Source organism: Odontesthes bonariensis, chromosome 15 (genome assembly GCF_027942865.1).
Source record: "Odontesthes bonariensis isolate fOdoBon6 chromosome 15, fOdoBon6.hap1, whole genome shotgun sequence".
Taxonomy (NCBI): Eukaryota; Metazoa; Chordata; class Actinopteri; order Atheriniformes; family Atherinopsidae; genus Odontesthes; species Odontesthes bonariensis.
This window is the reverse complement of record NC_134520.1, coordinates 15,653,192-15,676,269: the sequence shown is the minus strand read 5'-3', so window position 1 is coordinate 15,676,269 and position 23,078 is coordinate 15,653,192. Positions and strand designations below refer to the sequence as shown.

At 41.0% G+C, this 23,078-nt stretch overlaps 2 protein-coding genes across 2 annotated transcripts in view; both read left to right on the top strand.

Annotated features, from left to right (window-relative positions):
- Positions 1-10,121, top strand: fkbp8 (FKBP prolyl isomerase 8). Its single transcript, XM_075485177.1, has 9 exons — positions 1-107; positions 668-936; positions 1,348-1,517; positions 1,671-1,759; positions 4,822-5,042; positions 5,258-5,430; positions 5,503-5,580; positions 8,383-8,520; positions 8,728-10,121. The coding sequence occupies exons 2-9, from the start codon at positions 678-680 to the stop codon at positions 8,812-8,814; spliced, it is 1,215 nt and encodes a 404-aa protein (XP_075341292.1). The 5' UTR covers positions 1-107; positions 668-677; the 3' UTR covers positions 8,815-10,121.
- Positions 10,122-10,948: 827 nt separating this feature from the next.
- The window catches only part of ell (elongation factor RNA polymerase II), a 31,980-nt gene continuing 19,850 nt past the window's right edge, over positions 10,949-23,078 (top strand). Inside the window, exon 1 of the mRNA XM_075485176.1 lies at positions 10,949-11,108. Coding sequence (XP_075341291.1) covers positions 10,974-11,108 — 135 coding nt within the window. The 5' untranslated portion in view covers positions 10,949-10,973. The remainder of the gene's footprint in view (positions 11,109-23,078) is intronic.

Genomic DNA, 23,078 nt, shown 5'->3' with positions numbered 1-23,078 from the left:
TACGCATTCCTTCCCCCATTCTCGTATGTATGAACTGCAACCTGACTTCACTACGGTAAGCTGCAGGAAGGGGACACTGCTTGTGACCAAAACAACGCTATTTGGAGGTATGCTTTAGCTTATTTTGATTCATAAATTTAGTGCTCACAACATTTATATTTGTCCACGTTATCCTGAATCGATAAATACAATGCATCGTAGTTAGACGAGACGTAAATATTCCTTTGCTTTTCACTTGTAGTACTAGATTGTTAGCTACGGTACGTACCTAGCAAGAGTACGGCTAATGCTACAGTATTTTGTCACTCTATTAGCATTAGCCTGCTAGCCGCTTAAGGACTTAGCAGCAGGATAACTTGCAAGAAACTTCTGGAAACACGACTGTCTTAATTGTTGGAGTACAAAAGATAACGGGCAAGATTATGGTAAAATGTTTAATATGTCAGTATTTCTTATGTTCAAATAGATGATAGATGACAATATCCGGGAGTTTATTGACGGTCTTGGGAGACACTTATGCGGTTGATGCTGATATGTTTTGGCTTATTGCACCGGATGAGTGTCTTCCCGGTGATTTTAGATTTTTATCGAACGAGGACTCAGCACACACTTTGAAACTGCAATGAGGGTGCATCATTTATTTACGTTTCCTGATCTTTCTTCTCAGTGATGTTGTAATGACTGAACAAATGGACAGTATGGACGCTTCGGAGGGTCACGTTAACGCTCCATCTGATAAGAAGAGTGGCCAAACGTCGCTGCTGGACAGCGGGGAAGACTTTGAGGTTTTAGATGAAGAAGATATTGACGACGAGCCTCCTCCTCTCGAAGATGCCGGTGGTGGGAAGGGGAAAAACGCTGATGACACAGAAACGAAAACTGCAGATGAAGATCCAGAACCACCTGGTCAAGTCGATGAATGGCTAGACGTTTTAGGTATGCAAAAAATATACCGTAACACGACAGATTGTTGTGGAGTATCTTTCCGCATGAGCTTAGAAGGTAGTGGTAAATATTAGGATGTGGAGCTGGCAGAGAAAGTGAGGACGATATTAACCTCTGGATTTGAGAGAAATTAGTCAAAGCTAATGGGAGGCCCCTCTGTCACTTATTATTAATACTCATATTAAAGGAATAAAGTGACTTACCTCTGTCGTCTTTTGAAAGCCACAACAAACAGCTTTTCATCCTTTACGTTAATTTTCTAGTGTATAAGCACAGCTTTTACACAACCAAATCATCACACTTGTCAACACTGAAATCAAGGCGATTGTGACTTGACATGAATTTGCTCTACAAAAGCTATCCGTTCTGTTACTGATTTATTTAACGCGAGTCCCTCTGCAGGTAATGACCAACTGAAGAAAAAGATCTTGGACGATGGAAAGGGGCGAGACAGTCGGCCTCAGAAAGGACAAAACGTAAAGATTCACCTTAAAACATACCTGATGGATGGGACACAAGTGGAGGATCAACCAAATGTGTCTTTTACTCTGGGAGATGGGGATGTTATTCAGGTAAACACTTTTTTACTTTTCTTTTGAGTAACGGTGTGTAGTGTTGGCAGAAATTATGCATTTTTATGTCCAGCTATGTATACATTGCTCTACACTAATGAGAGCATTTAGTATCACAACATAAGAGTTTTTAATACTGCATTCTCCTACTAGGCGCTGGATCTGACGGTGCAGCTCATGGAAATGGGAGAGAAGGCTCTCATCCGGACTGATGCAAAATATGCATACGGTGCCAGGGGAAGGTAGGCAAGCGTATGAAAGTGCTTGGTATGACAGCCGCGAGAACTGATCTTGTAACGTACAAAAATTCACTTGAAATTTCTTTTTTTTTTTTTTTTTTAATGAATCACAAACGTCTTTTTTCGGCTAACCCTGTTCCAGTTTTTTGTTTGGAGTCCGTAGCCTTGTTTAAACCGTGCTTTGCATTTCAGGAAAGCTTGTTTCAGAGCAGCATCAAGTCGTTGCTGGTCTGGATCAGAGAAGTGCTCGTGCCAATGCAAGAGGGCAGGATTATGTTGAGTAACCACTGCAAGAAAAAACCTTTTGTGTTTAAAAAGAAAAAACAAACAAGTATGTTATACTGATGCATGTCCTTGATCCAAAGGAGAACAGTTTAAAAACTCACTTTCAACATGATTATGATGTCAAAGCAGCAGTGTAAGGTCATCAGTCATTTAATTTTCCACCAGTGTTTTATAAATGCTGCTCTTCAAACAGAGTGTTTTTAAAAAAAAAAAAAAAAAAATTGTCAGTTTTACAAAGTTTGTAAATGCAAACTTAATATATTAATGTTATGTGTTCATTTGCTTGGAATTAGGAACTCATGCTGCATCAGACTGCATGTTAAATCTGGCCCAAATCCGAATTTTTTATAATTTTTTTTTTTTTATCCGCTCATATGTGACTCAGAACAGTGATTTGGTCCACTTCATTATGTGGTCATAAATTTGGATTGGATTGTTTACAGGAATTCAAATTGGAATTCACACTTATCTCGTGACGTCTTTGTGTTTTGCTTTTGTGCGTCATCGCATCGTTGTTGGTTTTTTGTGCACGCAGTTCGGTTCAGTGTGGTGAACTGTTGTTAGCCACATTAACAAGAATAACGGGAACAGGCCAACAAAGAATATGATCCGAGCAGTAAATTGGAATTTAACATTAAGGCCTGCAGTCTGAACGAAGTCTATGATTTCAGAATCTCGGCATTTTCAACCTCCACACATTTACTGTTCAAAGCAGAGAAAAAACATGGCCGCCTCCTCTTTGCCGCTTTGCTATAAACAACAGATGCTTATCATTAGTTACATAGTTCGTTCAACTGAAGAAAAAAAAAAATCTTTAAAAGCGATAACATAGCGTATGATTCTAAATCTAATAACTACTGATATGAGGTTAAGGACAATGGAAGAAAGATTTTACTTTACCCGGCAAGCTGGGGTCGATCTAGCCCAAGTTCCAGACGAGGACATCAGATCTCTTGTTGCTTTTCCTTAGATTTTTCTTCCCAGTTCTCGAGTTCCCAGTTATAATGGATCGCAGCTTTAGACGCTGAGATTGCAGGTAAATTGAGACAAACAGTGTGAAAGAAAGAGAAGCCAAACTGTTTCCCGGCTATATGCCTCTCTCTAGAAATTTAGAATAATCTAGATGCAGATTAAAATGTTATACAGTTGGTGTTGGAAGTAGAGGTTGACCGATCGATTTGGCTAATTAACTGACACTAATAGGACGTTTTACAAACTGTTGTTAGCTGAGCAGCCACCACTATCACAACTGTTAACGCATGATTGCATGTTACAGTTTTTTAGGATCAAGGTACTCCTGGTATGTGGCATTTCAGTTCAATCTTGGCTTTGCAGCTTAGACACGTGTCTCGGATGGCAAGCTTTTTGTTAGTGCTGGGCAATTAATCACATGATTTCCCTGATTAATCGCATTTGTACGCAAAATCCAAAAATAAATTCAAAAGTAGTGTATAGCTTTTAGCATTTAGTTTTAAAAATGTGCTGCCATATGAATGAAAGTGCCATAACATTTGTTGTGCAAACACACTTTTAACATCAGCATCTTTCTGTAGTTTTTATGTAGAAGCCTCGCTCCACTGTCTGTTTCCTTGAATGACTTGCTGCTATCAGTTGTGTGTTTTGCCTTGAAGTGATATTTTAGCCTGGAACTACTACGGTGATAAGACAATTCAACTTGGCAGTGTTTACAGATGACTTTGGTTCTGTCGACTCCGCCGTCTGAAAGAACTTTAAAATGAAAATGGCCAAGTAAATTTTCCATACCCTTCTCCATGTTTGGTGGATCCGCCGATTACTTTCTTTTCCGGTTCCGCAACAGACTTTTACAAAATAAAAGCCTGTGAGCAACAGACTTTTACAATAATAAAATCAATAATAAAACCTTCGTTAATGCGCAATATAATATTTATCGGCGTTTCATATTTAACGAGTTAACCCGATAATAACGAGTTAACTCGCCCAGCTCTACTTTTTATATTTAAAAAAATCAGACCCGTGGATAATTAGCTTTTTATTGCATAGGTACCTTGATGTTATTTGGAAAATGCCATTTTTCCATTTCCATTTCCATGCATGCTATTTACACTTAACACTAAGCCAAGTAAACATGCCTGCATTTTGATGACTATGATGTAATCTTCCACCTTTTATTGGGATGGGTACATTTGCATGTGGCTGTGAATTATAAATGGCAGCTATGGCAGTGTCCAGTTCTGCAGGTAGCATCCTCAAACCAATGATCTATAAACAAAGGAGCAACCGGCTCATTTCAGGAACCAGCAACCAGCAACAACACATATTGGTAAAGCAGACCTGTTGATAATCTGAAGTGTGAAATTCATCAGCGACTCTAGCGTCTTCACACATGTGTTGGGCCTTAGTGCAAAAAAAAAAAAAAAATCTTCAGCTTTGGGTAATTGTGGCGAGCGTAATCGCGTCCCATAGGTGTACCATTGGTGTCATGACTCCTTCTGATTAGAGACTCCAGGCTGTCTTTGACTTCCGTCAGTCAGCCTACAATAATGTGGCTTTACAAACAATGGTATACTCTTCTTTCTTTTCTTTTCTAAATAAACGTGTACTGAAGGAGAATCTCTTGCGTCGCTCCCTCTTTCCTACTTTAAGTTTTCTATTGGTAGGGCTCTTCTTCGAACAGCCAGTTGCATTGATGTATTTCCGTGGCTCTCGGATGATGCAAAAGCCAACCAGTTCTTGGATGGTTGCTGTAATATACTTCTCAGATTATTTTAATCCCTGCTCATGTGTCCTTCCCTCTCCAGTCTTGAACCTGAGGTACCCCCAAATGCTGAGCTGTCGTTGGAGGTGGAACTTTTGGAAGCCACTGATGCTCCAGACCTGGAGCTTCTACCCCCTGTAGAAAAGATTGCCCTGGCCGGCCATAAGAGAGAAAGGGGCAATGTCCACTACCAGCGTGGGGACTATGCTTTTGCAGTCAACTCGTATAGCAATGCCCTGCAGATAACAGAGTCCAGCTCCAAAGGTGAGATGAACACGGAGTCTGGTGATAGTGAGATTTATTGTCGTTCTGACAACATTGATTAGGCATTTCATTAAGATTTAAAGTTACACCCCTCCCCGTAAGAACCTTTTTTCCCAGATTAAAAATGTGAAACTCACTTTTAGCGACATCCCATTTTACTTCTTTGTGTGTTTGTTTGTTTATTTATTTATTTATTTATTTATTTTTTGGGCCAGTTGACATTAGCCCCGAGGAGGAGAACGAGCTGCTGGACGTTAAAGTGAAGTGTCTGAACAACATGGCTGCCTCTCAGTTGAAACTCGACCACTATGACGCGGCTCTCAAGTCTTGCGTCTCAGCGCTTGCTCACCAGCCGGACAACATAAAAGCACTTTTCCGCATGGGCAAGGTACACCCTACTCTTGTTCTTTCCGTTTCTCTTTGTTGCCCTCCCTTAACTGCTGCATGATTTTTGCTTTAGGTGCTGGCTTTGCAAGGTGAATACACAGAAGCCATTCAAACCTTGAGGAGAGCACTGAAGCTGGAACCAAGCAACAAGGTAGTTTTAGCCTCTTTGTTTTATTAATTGGTGAAATCCATCTTTTAGAATGTAGAAATCTCAGTGTACCTTGATGACCAGTAGATGGCGCTAAAGGGTAAATTACTAGTTGGATTGTAGCACAAGGTCAGGTAGACTGCTGATTCATCATTTCAAAGGATCTGTTTTCATGTTGTTGCTGTAAATAGGTCCGGCCTGCACCCCAGCCATATCTAATGCCGAGCCACTGCCTCTGTTCTCCCGCTTATACAGCTGGGTATAAGCAGCTCTTTGGCTATACAAGGCCACTTGACAGAGCATATTGAAGTGTGTGGGTTTCTTGGATCAGCTGCAGCAGCATGGTACTCATGCCCAGAATTCCCATCTTCAGTCCTACACCAATCTGTCAAACAGCACATGGCCTGTACACCACATTTCAGCCAACACATGCAGTGCAAACGTAATGCACCATAACATTTTAAAATAGCATGTCGTCGATGAATTGCTTAATATATGTTCCCGTGTGTAGCTGGGAACCCGAAGTACTAAAGAGCTCTTTTGCATGGCAGAGTTGAACCAGGTAATAAGCGGCACCTTTTGTGTCTGTTTATATTGGCGTGTGTGGAGGGCGCCTTGATTTATTCTCAAATGCTAAAAGGCAGAGGTGGGTAGAGTAGCCAAAAATTGTACTCGAGTATAAGTACTGTTACTTCAGAATAATATGACTCAAGTAAAAGTAAAAAGTAGTCATCCAAATAATTACTTGAGTAAGAGTAAAGAAGTGCTTGGTGAAAAAACTACTCAAGCACTGAGTAACTGTTGAGTAACGTCTGATTTATTTGTTAACACAAGCATTCAATCAGACAGACAAAAATACAAAATAATCATCTTTAGGCAAATTAGAGTTCATCCAATTGATAAAATAAATTAAAATTAATTAATTACAAAATAGTTTAAATTAAAATAATCCAGGTATATTCAAGAACTTCAATAAAAAATAAAAGAGACTTGGGGAATGTTTAAAACATATGCAACCCATATGTAACCTAAAAAACAAACATTCGCCTATCCATGGGGGAAAAAAAAACGAATTTAGGAAACTTACCGTTACATGTTTCCTCAAGTTAGATGTTGAGTTTTGGAATGCTGAAATGTCCGTTTGTTTTGGTTGACACAGTGGTTCGCACTTTTTGTAAGGTAAACATGCTTTCAATATGAGGCCTCGTCTGCGTCTTCATTTCCGACCGTTGATTCTGAAATTTTTCATCTATTTTTTTTTTTTTTGTTTGCTACGACTGTAAATTGTAAAGCTAACCCGTCCCGCCGCTGAGATTGAGTATGGTTGCGTGACGAGACTGCACGGCTACGTTTGATTGGTGAAACACAGTCAGGTGGTAGAGCCTTTGGCGGAAGTCTCTCTCTCTGTCAGAATAAAACTTTAAAATGAGGCGTACGCGGGGGGATAAAAATAATGACGCGTAGAATACCAGAGGTAAAAAGAAAAGTAACGAGCTCATTGTAGCCTAATGTAGCGGAGTAAGAGTACAGTTTCTTCTGCACAAATCTACTCAAGTAAAAGTAAAAAGTATAGGGATTTAAAACTACTCCTAGAAGTAAAATTCTTTCTCAAACATACTCAAGTAAATGTAACGGAGTAAATGTAACTCGTTACTACCCACCTCTGCTAAAAGGTATGCGTCTGTATCATTGCTCTAATAATGAAAAGACGCTCATTATAATCGGAGAGGCAGTCTTAAACTGGCCCAGGAGGTAACTAGATGCACTATCACCGTCCAAACGCTGACAGATAAACCGTCTGCATTTTAGACACATCTGTCCGCCAGTTACATCCTCAATCACAAACGCAGATGGACAAGAGAAGATTTATTTGTCTGGGTTGTTTACTTATTGAAATTGCATGTGGACTTGACATTCCCAGTTTAGATTGTCTCTATGCAGACTTTTGACAAACAGATACACTTAAGGCCGTATATAACATGTTTATCCTACTTCATCCTCTCTCCGTGGCACAAGCAAGTGTTTTATGATTTTTGTCTGTTTGGTGGGCAGTTGTTTTAACAACATCATTGACAATTTTCATATTGTGTGCGTGCGTGTATTATCGTATTACAGACAGACTCTGACTCTTTACTCTTACAGATCTGTGCAGTTAAACTATGCTCAAAGCATTAAATCAGTATTAAACAGACATTTTCCTAAACTGTATTGGCTCTGCCTTTTTGAACTGCTTTTACTAAAGATAAAGAATTTTTTTTTTTTTTTTTGTCTCTGATAACATTGCTTTGCTTAGTCACTCACCAGCTTTAAGAGCAGTGCAGTGACTCACATCTGAGCCCATGCTGGAACAATAACTGAGCCCATATCCTGGAATAAATGTGTGGACATGTGGGCTAAACTACAGGCTAATTTTGTGATACAAGCCTGTGATTTCTTGGAAGGAGCGGCATAAACATTTTTCCTCCATTTAATTATGTTAAGTTTATATCTGTCACTGACTCTTTAATCTACAATATGATAGGAAAGAAAAGAAAGAAAAAAAAAAAAGATTGGTCATACTCCTCTTGTAAATGCTATTTCCTGGGATTTCCAGGCCACATGGTGACCGCTTGTGTCTGCTGATGTAAAGCCAATGTCACCCTGACACGTTATTGTTACCAGGAAGATCAGTCTTTGGTTTGTTTGTTATGCAGCAGCAGGACTTTGTTTCCAGCAAATCAGGATAACACCTTCGATGGGGACCAGAGGGGCTTGAAATTTGAACTCGAGCCTGCTACACCTATTTGTCTTATCCCTCTTGTACAGACGATCCATGCGGAGCTCTCCAAGCTGGTGAAGAAGCACTCGGAGCAAAGGGGAGCAGAGCAGGCCATGTATAAGAAGATGCTGGGTAACCCCTCGAGCAGTAGCAACGTACAGAAACCCCGAGCCAAGTCTTCATGGGTGAGAAGGAAAAACAACGTGTTAAAACTTTAGGGTCACAATATCGTCAGTTAAGATCCTTCTGGACTTACACAAGTTCTCTTGGAGTGACATGTAATCGCTGATTTTAAAAACAGGAAGCATTTGTGATGTGTATTTAATTCGATCTTCACCGTCTCAATGTGTCATCAGCCTTCTCAAACTAAACTCCCTTTTTTCTTTCCGCAGGGTCTCAGCTGGAAGTGGCTTTTTGGTGCCACCGCAGTGGCCATTGGCGGCGTAGCTTTATCTGTTGTAATAGCTGCCAGAAATTGAAGCGAGCCTGCAGCAGTGACACGACGAGTCAAAAGCAGCGGAGGAGCCCTAAACGCTGAGGCACATTGGGCAGCTTCCTCTGACCTTTTCGTCAGAGGGGGAGGAAATGTCAGTTGGTCAATTGCCTCTTTATAGTCACTCTCTTTTTCTCTACTATGTTTGAGAACCATTTGTGACAAATAATAAATCATCAGTAATTGCATATGGAAAATGTCTTTCCAGCCTTGTTAATGCGTAGGTTTATGTCTTTCTGTCATATTGCCAGACGCCGTTTTCTGTTGCTACCATTGTTTTTGTCGTCTGTGTTTGGAGCTGATTATTTCAAATGAAAATTAGTTGAGGACGGATTCAGATAGAAGCCGTTTTGATTCTTTCTCATATATAAACAAATTGCTTTTGTGGTATGGTCCTTTTAACTCGGCTATAGTTTCAAAGCATTAGATTGTGCTTGTTAAGTAATATTATCCAAGAGATGTGATTTCACTTTGTTATGGTACAATGTTCCTAATCAAATTGCTCTCTCTTGTCCGAGGTCCACAATATGACGAACACTGCACCTGACCCATTCCTTCATGTGTTTTGTATCAAGGTAGATCCCCGTTGTAAATGTTGGAAGATGGAGGCGGTTTTACACTGAAATAACTTTTTAAAGTCATGTCCGCCTCATTAGAGAGATGGAAGCGCAAAAATTTATGAGAACGCGTATGTATTTTAGTTGAATAAAACCTAACAAACTGCAACCTCAGTAAGTTGTATCTAATTGAATCAACACCTCTCTGAGACTGTCGGTGACACAGAACAGGTGGCACATATTCTTGATTGGTGTTTTTGGGCTGCAATTTACAGCTGAGGGATTTCTTCATCATAATTACTCATATATATATATATATATATATACACACTGTCAAGTCATGGCGCAGCTTGTAAGCATTGAAGTGGAACGAGAGTTAATTTTTACCGTTTGATTTCTAGTCAATTGTATGTCTTTATTTTTGATGATTAAGACCAAATGTTGAACGATGTGTTGCATACACTGTAATCCTGCTTGGGAGGTTTCCCTGAAATTGTGTTCTCCTACTTGTTTTATTTATTTTCCTGTTTTTAAATAATTTTCACAACACAGATGTTGAGCTCAACTGGAGCTGTGGTTTCCTCAGAGTAGGCGATAGTCCACTAGAGCCAAATGTTGCGTAATTTCCAAATATTTGCTGACACTTAACTGGTCAGAAAAGTTCCTGGCATTCCTTAGATTAGCTACAAAAAAAAATAAAAAAATGTATTTATCACAATAAAAAATTATTAAACAACCTTGTTTCCTTTGTGTGTTTTAAAAAAATCTTTATTTTTTTTGTAGTTACAGACTGTTGTGAACGGACTTTACACGGCTTTCCCTGTTCAGCACCGTGTAAAACATGCTGTTCTGTATCTATGCCTTTATGATGGAGGAGGCAGAGACGTGACTGCTTATCAGTGTCTGTATTTGGTAAATCCTCCATTCAAATACAATAAGTCATATTTGCATGATTACCGATCTCAACGGTCCTCTTCGCTAAACAAAGACAACTAAGCTTGTAGTTATGAAGTGATTTCCCATTACAGCTGGACGTTCCGAAGTTGTCTGGATATCCGCTGACAGTGAGTGCGTTTTTCCCCCTTTTCCTCCGGACATTGACGTTTCGCTGACGTAATTAAATGACCTATCTTTTCCCTCTTCCTACTCAATGGTGATGGTGTCTGCACGGAGCTAAGAATCTGTTTTCGACCACCCCCCCACCGAAAAATAATTGTTATTTAAAATATTTATTATAGTAGACAAAATAATAGTCAACAATTAAAAAAATATATAAAATAACAGAACTGTCAGAGAAGTTTTCTAACTCAACTGTTGTGGGGAGAAAAAAGAAAGAATGATTACAAATCAGCAACTCTGATAAACTGTTATAATACGGGCGGATTATATATATTGCTGTCATGTTGGACAATGACACACATGTGTTAATGTCACTTCATTTCTTCTGTCAAACATGACCGTATTGGGCTCCATCACTGCCCGGTGACTTCATCATCAGTGACCAGTCGCTGAATATTCATTGAAAAGCAACGAGAGTTCTCGGTTTACGACAGAGTGCGTCCGTGCGCGTGGTGGGAACGGTGGCAAGATGGCGGCGCTGAAGGAGGAGCAGTGCTACGGACTGTCCTGTGGAAGAGTGAGCAACGGCAGCAATGTCACCGTCTTTCACGTTAAACTCACTGACAGCGCGCTGAGGGCGTTTGAAGGCTATCAGAGCAGTAAGGTAAACGGCCCTTTACATTACCGTCTCATTTCGGTTGGCGTCGGAAGTCTGTCCTGGCGGCTGTGACAGGCATAGTGAGGTCAGTCACCGCTCTGTCTGTTGCTGCCTTCAAGCTGCGATTCACAGCAGGCTGGCTAGTAGGACTGTAAACTGTGTAGTTCAGCGGCCACCGGGTTTTGAGTGGCCGAGCTGACTGTTGTTGTGTTTTTTTGTTGTTGTTGCTTTATGGCGTTTTCTAGCCAAAGTCGGAATCACTCCACACCGATTATTTGGCTGTGTACTCAGAAATTGTGCTGGTTAGTTGTTTCATTGCATTAGGCTGTTTTGTTTCAGTTCTCGCAAGAATCTGAACTTAATGTGTCAAACCGAAACGTATTAGCGACCCGTAGGAAATCAAACCGAAGACATTGGGCCAGTTTGCGTCGTGTCTGCAGATGTTTCCAGAAACTTTGTGAAGCTGTCAAAATGTTTGGCAGACCCTGCTAGCTAAACTAGCCTGTGACTGCTCAGAAAACTGTTGGCCATTTAAATGCTACTCTCTCCCTGACTCTGAAGTTGTAAAGTCAACGAAAGCCTTGAGTGTTTTCATGACGACGCTGTGAAATAATTTTGGGGAAAAAAACACCCAGCATTCACGCGAGAGATGGCTATTTGATTTCCCAGCCTCCTCGCTGCCAGTAAAGCTTAACAGCTTTAGAAATGCGTCAAAGTTATTTATAAGTAGATTCAACGCGTCTTTTGTCAGCAGTGGTTTTCTAAAGGCAAAAATCCATGGTCCGGTCTCTCGAAATGGCTCTGCTTCAGCCTCTTGCCTGCTTGGTGTCTTTTTTTCCCTGAGAGCTTTAAGTCTGCTGGTGGCCATCTAACGTTTCAGCTTCTATAAATATTTGACAGGGTAAACCTGGCAGGCCAGGAGGAAAGGGCCATATCCCCAGATTCAGTGGCTGTGTGCAGCAGGACTGCAGCTGATAAACCACAAGTATAAAACTGTAACCGATAACTGGATGACGACCAGCTTGTCTGCCCTTTACATTGTCAAAAGTTGTGTGGGAAATGAATATTAATCTTTAGTTTTAATCTTCCCTTTTTTTAAAGACTTTTTTTTTTTTAGACATAAACTTTTCCAAGATTATGAGATTTTTAACACAACAAAAAGGGCAATTGTTTGAGGTGTTTTGCATATTTTGAATAACAAGAAAATATTTAGGTAACTATTTCAATCTTTGCCCAGTACTAAAAAACTAACATTTAATTCAAGGCTGTTCCTGGCTCCTACCTGGATCCACGAGCTGGTCATGTACACATGCTGTTTTTCCCAAAGGAAACAAGACAGTAAACTTAGGAATGTGTTGGGGATCTTGGGCTTTATGGAGTTTACTTCCAGAGCTCTTCTTGAGCGGAGAATCCTCTAGTATACGTCTTTAAAGTCCTGCGAAGTACCATTAAATGTGCGTTCCCATGAAGGTTTATTTTCAAAGTCTTTAACATGCAGTTTAATGATTGAAAAATGCATTAAAGACAGGAATTTGGTTTACTAGGGTATGCCTTGGTGTGCCTGGCCAATAAAGCACGGACAGCAGAAGAGGGGAAGTTGGTTTTACAGTAAAGGTGGACTTTTCTAGAAGTGCCTCTTGAATAGACGAATAGGTGTGGAAATTGATTAGATTTTACTGAAAACATTGCCGTTATCGGTACTGCTTATCAGTGCAGCTCTTTACCAGTTCCCATATTGATTCATTCATAAATTTTCTGGGGATTTTTTTTTTTGTTGTTGTTGTTGTTGTTGTATGGTGTGTCTGTTTGAAAGTAAGCCTACAGCTTAACCAATACAACATTGATGTAACCATCATTATCCCTGGAAAAAGGGCTCCTCGGAAACTCTCTCACGGGTAGAAAGTGAAATGCGTGGCATTCCGGGAATGTGCAGAAAGCTCGTGTTGTCCGCTGATTGTGCATCATTCTGGTGTTTCTGCTCTTGCCAGAATTTCTTTTACAGATATTAAAACGAGCGTCTTTCTTCAGGAAACGAAACTACACGTGGAGCCGTCCTTATCTGGCACGGCTCTTGTTTTTTTTTTTTTTTTTTTTTTTTTTTTTTTGTTGTTGTTGTTGCAAGCTTCCTGAAGCGCAGACGCACAAGTTTGGCATCGTTGTTTTTCTCAGCTGTCAGAGGAATGAAGGGAACTGACGAGCCAGTCAGTTTGGATGAACCTGACGATCAGGAGTCGGTTCTCGATTACCATCGCTAATTGGTAACGACAGACTTTGCTGCTACAGTTGCAGTGTTCGAGTTAAAGCCTTTGCTCCCTGTTTGACCAGATCGCGGCCACTGAGTGATCAAATTTGTGCATGATGGAGAAGTGAGTGCTTGGTTTGTGGCGAGTACTCAAAGAAATGGAGTGACATTAGCATCCGCACCATCATGTGGGCGGCATTACGTCTTGGCCGGCAGGAATGTTCAGATCACTTTTTGGCTTTTTATGTGGAGGCTTTTCTTTTATAGCTTTTGGGATCTAGGCTCGTGCATACTTTTTGGACTTGCTATAGTTTCTACGTGACAGCACAGCATGCTTTCTCTTTTTATTAGAGTTGCACAAGAATCGAGTTGCAAAAAGAGCTGTCTTGTCGTTTCTCGAGTAGCCTCCCGCCGTGATGATAGATGAACATACAACAACACCCCCCCCCCCCCGATGCGCAGTAACCATGCAGGTGTGAGTGTGTGCTGCTGGTCTAAATAATAGCTATTGTTTGTGTGCATATGTTGCAATATTGTTATTTAGTCATAGATTCTTAGTCGGCTGCACCAATGAGAACCAGACAATATTACCAGAGAGCAACGCAATCGTATTAAGCCCTTCAGCAAACAGACCACATTCCTACAAGCAGTACCTTTTTAAAATGACATATTTGTAGTCGAGTATGTTGCAAGTCAGACCAACATCATTATGAAACTTGAGCATATTTATGTGTGTTAATGTTTCACTTGTACACGACACATATACACAAATCTACATAATTAGACACAAAAGCAGGCTAAAGCTTTGCATTTTGGAACAGCGAACATTGCTTTCAGTGTGACTTGGGTTTTGTTTTGTTGCCTTCAGCTTCCTCATAATTATTTTAACACTGGCTGTCACCCAGCTGCAGCAGTGAGTTGGAAAAGGAAGGGGAAGAGAGGAGAACTCTTAATTGTCTCGCTGTAAAGTCCCTAAATATGTCTGCATCTGTGGAAGAGGAAGAGTTTCTTATAGCCTCGTTCTAGTGCAAACTAACCAAATGCAGTAAAGTTGGCTCAGGTGCAAGGCTAATTCAGTTTTTGTGCAGAAGTCGGTGTAACTTATTAGGAACAGTATTTCTGGTTGTCTGGCTGTACATTATGCAACAGCCATTGAGCAGCAGTGGCTCGCTGTATTGGCTGCAGAGACGTGACTGTCGGCCGGGTTCCTTCGTGGTACATCTGAGGACAGCGTTAGCTGGAGCTTGTGCTGCGGGACCAGTAGCCTGAGACTCAGTTTTATTTTTACGAGCTGTGACATCCGCAGGGAAATGAATAAAGGTACTGAACATCACCATCGAGCACAACGTGACAAGGGGAAAAAATAAGTTCGGAATGATGCCTTTGAATGACAGAGAATAGGATTGGAAAACTATATGAAGTGGTGTGGTTCAGCAGTGCTCAAGCGGTTTTATTTTCTTCGCTACAAAAGACCTAGTTGCCCAAGTTGTCGTCACAAAAGCTTAAGAGTCAAAGTAAATGATGATGAACGACTGTGCGAGACTACATTTAAGAGCATAATGAGTAAACTGGATAGTTTAGGAAGATGTGCATCCATGGACATCAGGACAAACTTCCACTTGGAGGCCCCCATGCAAGTACACACAAACACATACACACATGTCCTTTTGCTGTTTTGACAGTAAACTTGTCTTCAGTCAACACAACAAACTTGTCTCTCGCCGAGAGTTTTAAAACAATTTTGACACCCGTTGTCAGTCGTGTGTGTATGAGCGTGCACACACGCAGCGTAATGGTTTGTTAATGGTGGTTAATGATTGGTCTCAAAAAGGGATGAATAGAAATAAGAAAATGTTCTTCTGGCATGCCTTGTCCCATTGGTATGTGAAGCTTTTGACACCATTTTTCCCACGCTGCTGCTCAAGCCTCGGTTATTGTAATTCTCATTCATGCAGAATTGACATTGTAACTGAAGATCCCTCAGTGAATAAACGTTTTCATCAAATTTTGACCTTGTGAATCTGAATTCCTGTCGCACCGTGAAATCAAAATGCCGTTTCAGGCCTGGCGCTTCCCTTGAAAAGACGGCGCACCGTGGTGTCGTGCACCAGTCGATTTTTGTAACTTGGCGGCGCCGAGCACAACGAACTGGATGGACCGATGTGAGACCAGGCTCAGTGAGGAGGTGCGTTTGTACAGACAGCTGTACGAAACTGCAGTGAAACAGCACAGGGAGCACGTAAACTCCCAAAACTGCTGCACAGAGATTGGCAGAACTTTGGGGAAAGAGGGAGAGTTCTGTTAGAATGTGTGGAAGAAGCTACGGGACAGATACGTGAAGGCAAAGAAGAGGGCAGAGACTCTGTTGATGCCGGGGGCTTCAGACCTTTATCTCTATTGACTGAATTAAAAAATTAAAATGATCTGAAAACTGCAGCAGTATCATTAATTACAGTATTCTTGCTCTTGACAGCGGCATTGTTTTCTTCTCCACTTTCATGGTTGTAGAGTAGCGGTAACCTTCACGTAGCAGCGCCACCTCTGTGACGGAGAAAATTGCAACAACTGGCGCAACGACTTGCGCCACTATATAGGGTCCTATGGCGGGCACGAACTCGTGACGTCATCAACACCACTCGCGCGAGCAGATGCGGCAATCATGCTAGAGCCTTTAGTCAGCGGGGACTGAGGCTTAGGTGGGCCACTTAGTGGCCACTTGATGGCGCTGTCTGTTGGCCCATCCTTAAAGGACTTATGAAACGAATTTTAATTGTTGGAATTTCACAGTTTTTGCTGCTGATTCTAAAGGTTCCAAGCCTTGCGATTAAAATGAGATATTGTCTGGATAATAATTTATCCGGGAAGTCATGTTAAAACGGGCTCAAAAGGAGCCACATTTTGTCTTTTTGTGCGAATTCACTTTTTTTATGCGTGACGTCATAGGGTTGACATAGAAGTTGTAGTAGTCTAACTGTAATGGCGGCGTCTATGGCTAAGACATCAGAGCACGGTGGAAAATATTGTGTTGCTGGAGGAACAAATGGTGTTAGTTGCAAAAATAGCAGCTTCACTGAAGGCATCTCTCTGCACATGTTTCCCAAACTTAAAAAATACTGGAACTCAGGCTGACAAGGAGAAGGCAAAGACAAGAGCACGGTGGATCGTATCTGCCTGCTGCCGCCTGGCGATAGCTGCACCTGTTACGGTGTTTGCTGCTCGGAAGCAGGGGACTGCTCGGTCTGCTCTTCGGTCTGCACACATATCCAGCTATAATTTGGCGCCGTTGTGAGTGGCTGGCCGTCTACCTCTGCTAGCTTTTTTTGTGTTTTGTCATGTTTTTATCGTTTTCATCACTACTGATGCATGATCGCCTAAGTCTATTGAAAATCAGAGATTCTGTGGACATAATATCGATCACGTCAACGATCAGACAAAGCCACCGCCACCTGTTTTGGCGTCTGTATCCTCTTACCTATGGCATCTACCTGGTCGGTTGCCAAGCAACAGCCGTCGCAGAAGACGTGGAAAGAGAGGTGGAGTAATATGCCGGCTGAAAGCCCACCTGGCTTTGCCCTCCACCCGTCCGACCCGTTAATCCACGCCATTGTTTATTAAGCTTACATTAAAACCATGTTTTTATCACATACGTTTTTTTTTAAGTGGCTGGATTTCAAAGTGCCACTTCGTTAGGTTTCAACGTGTCAAAGACAGCGCAGCAGAATGCCATATCTGCGAAACCGGCATGTTCAAATCTTTTCCAGTTTACCACAGCAAACATACACTATTGTGTCATTTGATTGATAACATCTTAATAATAATCAGCGTGTAGTAGGAGCGATGGCTATTTTGTGCCCGCCGATCCTGTGCTGAAAATGGTAACTTTCTTTCATTTCCATTACCCATACGGGAGGTGCAGAGAGCCTCTACAATATAGATATTAAATCGATTTGTGTGGCTTAAATTCAACGAAAGTTTTTCCACATAATGTTAGAGGTGTGTTCTTTCGACCTGCTGATGTTTGTATCAGAATTTTGGTTCCTTTATGAGATATAGGTCCATCAAATGTATGTTGTTTTCGCAGCCAGCCATACTAGCAAATAAGGGAGTCAACCCTATGACGTCACGGTCACGTGGCCAATTTCGCACCAAAGGCCACATAATTCACACTTTTAAATGGCCGTTTTAACAAGTTATGCCTGGAAAATTTAGTTCAAGTTGGATTGATAGTTTTAGAAAAAGACAAAAATTTCATTTGAATGATAGATGAACATTCGTTTCAGTTCATCTTTAAGAGTAATGAGGGATTGTTTAAATCTCTTCGACCAGGGAAATTACTGTTTGTGTAGATGCAGCTTTGTCAAACTCTGTGTGATAGTTTGAAAGCATTTCAGTTTAATTTCTGAAAGATTTTTATTCTGATAAACACTTCATTTAAAGTTCTCATGTTGAGAATTTATAGGCTTTGCCATTTTTCTTCAATGCCCTGTCTCAACCCCCACAGAAAAGCACGGGAAGTAATGGAGCCTGGCTGGAGATTTTGCTGCGAGCACTATGGTTATTTAAGGAATGCTTACTCCCCAGTTTCAGCAGCACGGGACACTGCAGGAGATGACCGTAACCACTAAGGCCAAATATGACTCTAAATGTCATGGTGTTCTTCTGTCCCATGGCAGGGTTACCACAAACTGACCATGTCAACCTGGTGTCACTGCACACAGGACAGACTCCCTGACCTGCTATGTCTGTGTATAAATCACAGTTTGGTCTTTGGTCCACAAACATGCCTCGGCCTTGCGGTTATTTAATCGATAATTGAGCAGCGTGTTGCTTGAGATCGGGCAAAAGTGTGTTCTTTGCATGTAGTCTTCACTTTAACAATGTTTTATTAAGTAAATCTGAAAGAAGCCTGGATTAGACTAAACCATAAAGGAATCACCTTTGAATTTTGAAATTTGAAAACACTTTATTATTTTCAAATGTAAAGTTTGTCTTTGTCCCTCAGAGATCAAACTGGTGTTCTTGTCATTGTTGTCAGGCTGGTAACATGTTTTTGGATCAGGAATAATTGCCATGTCTGGGGTGACAGTGTATGCAATCCTGTTGTTCCGCCAGTTACAACAAAGTATACCATGAACTTGTGAATGCAATCGCATGTATGTTTATCCATACAGTTAACTGGATTAATTGACTAAATGACGCCCATGAATAGTTTCACGTCGGTTGCATGCGCTGCATAAATACCACATGCCTCCAGTGTGGGTAGTAATTGATGGTGAAATCTCAGCAACTACAATGTGTGCATGAAACTTTTTTTTTTATTATTATTCTCAACTCGGTAGGGAGGTCAACAGCAGCTCAACATCACACAAAGCCTCTTCTGTTCATCGTTTGTATGCAACTCTTTTTAAAGAAAATGGATGGATTCTTATAGATGCATAGAACCAAGGAACTTGTAGATTATGTCCCATTTCAGAGCTTAAAGCTGTAAGGAAAACAGGGCTGATCAAATTCTAAGTGGTACCCTTTTTATACCCTGATACGAATACCTGCTGACTAATCACTTTCACATCACTTTTCACCCAAATCGCCAGCGAACAGCTGCTTTTGAGAACTTTATTTAAAAAAAATAACGTTCTTACTCACTTTAGTTTTCCCATAAATGTCTCTTTTCTGATGAGACGTTGCTTTTTAAAGGATTACGAAAAAGGTTCTGCTCTTGAAATATCCCGTAAAACAATGTCCTTAGGTGTTGTGTAGCACCTAAGGACATTGTAAGAAACGGAACTTTCCTCAGCTCTCTGTTCGTCACTCTTTAACATCACGGTAGCCAGTTGCCCCATATAGCTGCTGTCAACCTACACATTGTGTGATATGACCAAGCATAGCATGGTTTTACTAAGTGGAATATATTGTCTATCTCAAGGCTGTCATACTTGCGCTGCCACTGTTTCATGTGTGTAACAGCGGACACTTCATGTACTGATTCAAACCCTTCAATGAAGAAAGGGTTACACATGAGAAACCAAGGCTTCCACTTGAAGCACAAGATCAAAAGTAGCTCCTCAATCATTAAATTGAAGACACCAAAAGCTTCAAAGGGTGTCTTTCTAGTGGTGAAGAGCCAGTCTCAGTAAATGCACAAATAAGTGTGCCCAATTAAGCCTACATCTGCTACTTCGTTTGACACTCGCAGCTATTTTAAAGGAGTGGAACGGTACGCCGCGTTTTCACACACGGGACATAATCAACAATGATGCATGCTCACTAAGCACTGAAAGTAGATACACCCAGTACCTTTTCACCCTCGCAGAGTGCACGGCACAAAGTGCTCTTTCCACCTCTGAAATTCTAGACGGGTTGAACATCTCATCAGGGCGACCGTAATGCAACTAAACACCTCACAGTTTTGGGCTCCGCAGCCATACCCGTGGGGAGTTAGACACGGCTATTTCTGTGCACATTTCCAACAAAAGAAAGACGGACCCCCACCAACGCGGTTCCACTTCTGTGTGAACATATCATTTAAAATGGACTCTGTTTAGCAGAAAGATAAATGGCATCCGTTTTTTGGTACATTTAGTTTTTTTTTTTTTTTTTTTAAAGAAATTTACCAGCATATAAACTCCTGAGACATAATACGCAGTGCCAGTAAAGCGTCTTGTGAGTTTTTGTTAATAGGGCAGAAGCTTGGGCTCGTTTTAATGAACTTTTTCTCATTCTGGCCTAGCTGACAAGTCTAATACTCAATAAAATGGTTTAAGGAACTGAATAAAACTAAGCAGGATTTGCTGGTGAAATACCAGCATAATGACCAGCAAGGTGTACTATTTTGTGAAGATATTAGTTCAGAGAGCTGATTTAAATTTTTTTCATTATTATCATTATTTATAAAAATATTTTAAATCTCTGAATGTCTGCCTCATTTGTTTATTACAGACATAAAATTGTGATTCAAGCACTTTCAGATTTCTAAATTAGAACCAGTTCAAGATTATTAATTGCGCACAAAAAATTGTTTGAAAATGTATGTGAGATGTTAATACAAATGGGATAATTAAAAGTCGAAGGGCTAGAGTTTGTGCTGTAGGAAACACAGTTGAACGACAGTGTCATCAGTTTAGTTTATCACAGAATACTTGGCTTCAGGTCCAAGCTGTGTCAAGCTGATCCCCCATTCTGTTGCCGGTTGGCACCGTGTGGGAACATCCACAGCATCAATCCACGGTCAGGACCCTGCTCTCTGTCCCTAAGGTTAGCTTTGTGGAACATTCTGGGCTCAGGTCCCAGAGAATAGTGACCCGTCAGCAGCCCATTCAAATGAACAGGCTGAGGGTAGCACTATGTTAGCAGTGCTGCGAGGGGAGGAGGGCATTGGGTGTGACTGCTAAAACTGGTGCTGTGTTGACCATTTCAGGGGTGGGCCATGAAGCGTAGCTACATGAAATGTCTGGATAGCCTGTGGGAGTTCAGAACAAAATGAAACTATCTTTTTTTTTTTTTTTTTTTTTTTACTGTAAACATGGTGTGGCTGTTTTCACTTTTTAATTTGGGCTGTTTTGACAAGAAAAGTGTCAGACAAAAAGACAATTGTTCAAGTCTCTGAGTTTGTCTCTCCAGGCTCTGATGCCATAGACTAAATGGTAGTCAAGTCGTGACTTCACATCAGACATGACTACACTTTACAGAGTCTTTGACGCTGTGCTGAGGTGTGCTGGTGCTGTGAGTTAAAGGCGGGGTAGGGGATCTTTTTCTGGAACATTTTTTTACATATTGCTTGAAATACTCTTCACACCCTCATTGCAACCAATTAATTAAAAGTTTTGACACAAATATGAAAAGTTTTAGTGGCCTCTAGAACGTACAATCTAGGAAAAACAGTATCCAATCATTGTGAACGGACCGTGAACGAAGCTTGGCAGGAAGCTAAACTAGAGCCAGCTTGGCTAGCACCTAGCATTATTAAACGTATAGTTAGCATAAACTAAATACTAAATACGGCAACGATCGATGCTTGCTGTCAGAACAGCGCTCGTGCACCTTCGTGCTCGTGCGCGTTCATGTACTCTAGAGGCGTGCCTTCGGGGGGAAAGTGAAGAAAAGGGTTGGGACTTTTTACCTGTGTATTTTCAAAATGCAGTTTCGCTGGACTCAAAATCCAGGATCTCCTACCCTACCTTTAAGTTCTGCAGCTGCTAATGCGTTTCCATCTTATTTCAGAGTTGTTTAGAACTAGCATGTATTTAAATGGAACACAGTCCTCCAAGGAGACATTAATAACAACTATTCAGTTCATGGTGCCCTCGGTTGTCAGAGCATATATAAAGATCCTTTTAAACTGCACTAGTGTGCCTTGTGCTTCATGCTTAAGAAGCCCGTCAAAAAAGTTCTCATAGTATCCCTCGAAGGAATGTGAGGATTACCAAAGCCGGCAACATTCATCCAAGAGGGACCTAAGCAGCCATCACCCACACATGTAAATGTGTAATTAAAAGCAAGTATATCTGGCCTAAGCATCCTGTGTCAATCTGCAGCCTTAGTGCGTTTCCTTTTATATGAATTCCACACATTCTGTCCTTTTCTTTTTCTGAATTAGTCTTAAATTGCTCCAAAAACACATATTTACATTGGCTTAGGGGGGCCTAACTGAACCCATTGCCTTCTGCATGGACAGAACTTAACTTTACAGTTTTTTTTTTTTTTTTTTTTTTTTTTTCCGTTTGTTTTGGGGTTTTTTTTGTTTTTTTTAAGTTTTCTTTCCTTTAATATCGCTCCACCAGTTTGGACTATTTTGTCCTAGTCCATTACGTTAAATCTAAGTAGGGGTGGGCGATATGGAAAAAATGTTGTATCACGATTTTTTTGCATAAAATCACGATTTCGATTTTTTTATCACGATCTTCCATCCAAAAAAAAAAAAAGAAAGACCAATTACAGTAGAGTTAAGTCGACATGCTGAACCACAGAAGAGATAAGGAGTAAAAGAAAGAATTTGGCAATCAACACATTGTAATTCAACTGTAAGCCAATTCAAGATGAAAAATAATGATTAAATTAATGACATCTGACACAGTGAGAGTGAAGCAACCGGAACTAGAAAAACGAACCACTGATGACGACTTGACTCCACCTGTTAGAAAGCCCATGTTGTTTGGTTATTTTCAGTTAAATACATTAATTACCTCCGCCAAGGAGGTTATGTGATCGCCCGATGTGTTGGTTGTCTGTCTGGATGTTCGTCTGTTCGTGCTGCAATCTTGCGACCTGCCACAAGGTGGCGCGACCTGGCGGAGGTCTGCACTCTCTGAGTGCATTTCTAGTTTATATAGTGTTTTACGGTGAATTTTCATACGTCCAATGTTCGTGAACGCACCATAGACGTTCCGATGTTCCTGAATGTACCGCACCTGTGCTTGAGACGATGTCGCTGTAGTTCGTTTCTCCTCCCGATGCAGGCAGCAGTGAACAGCTTGTAATTTTCCCTTTGCTGTTTTCACCTAACATTAGCCTGTACACCCTGGGTTTATTGTGTGTAAATGCCAAATAAATCCACCACAAACTGGACATCTGTATCCGTGTCTTTTAACGGGGACACACACCATACACCAGCATTTAAAAAAAAAAAAAAAAAAAAAAAAAAATCATTGCGCTCGCTGATTGGCAAAGGCGATCTATACGGTTTCTCTAATTTGGTAGATCGCCTGCGATTCTCCACTCTTCCTCGCCAGTCACGATTT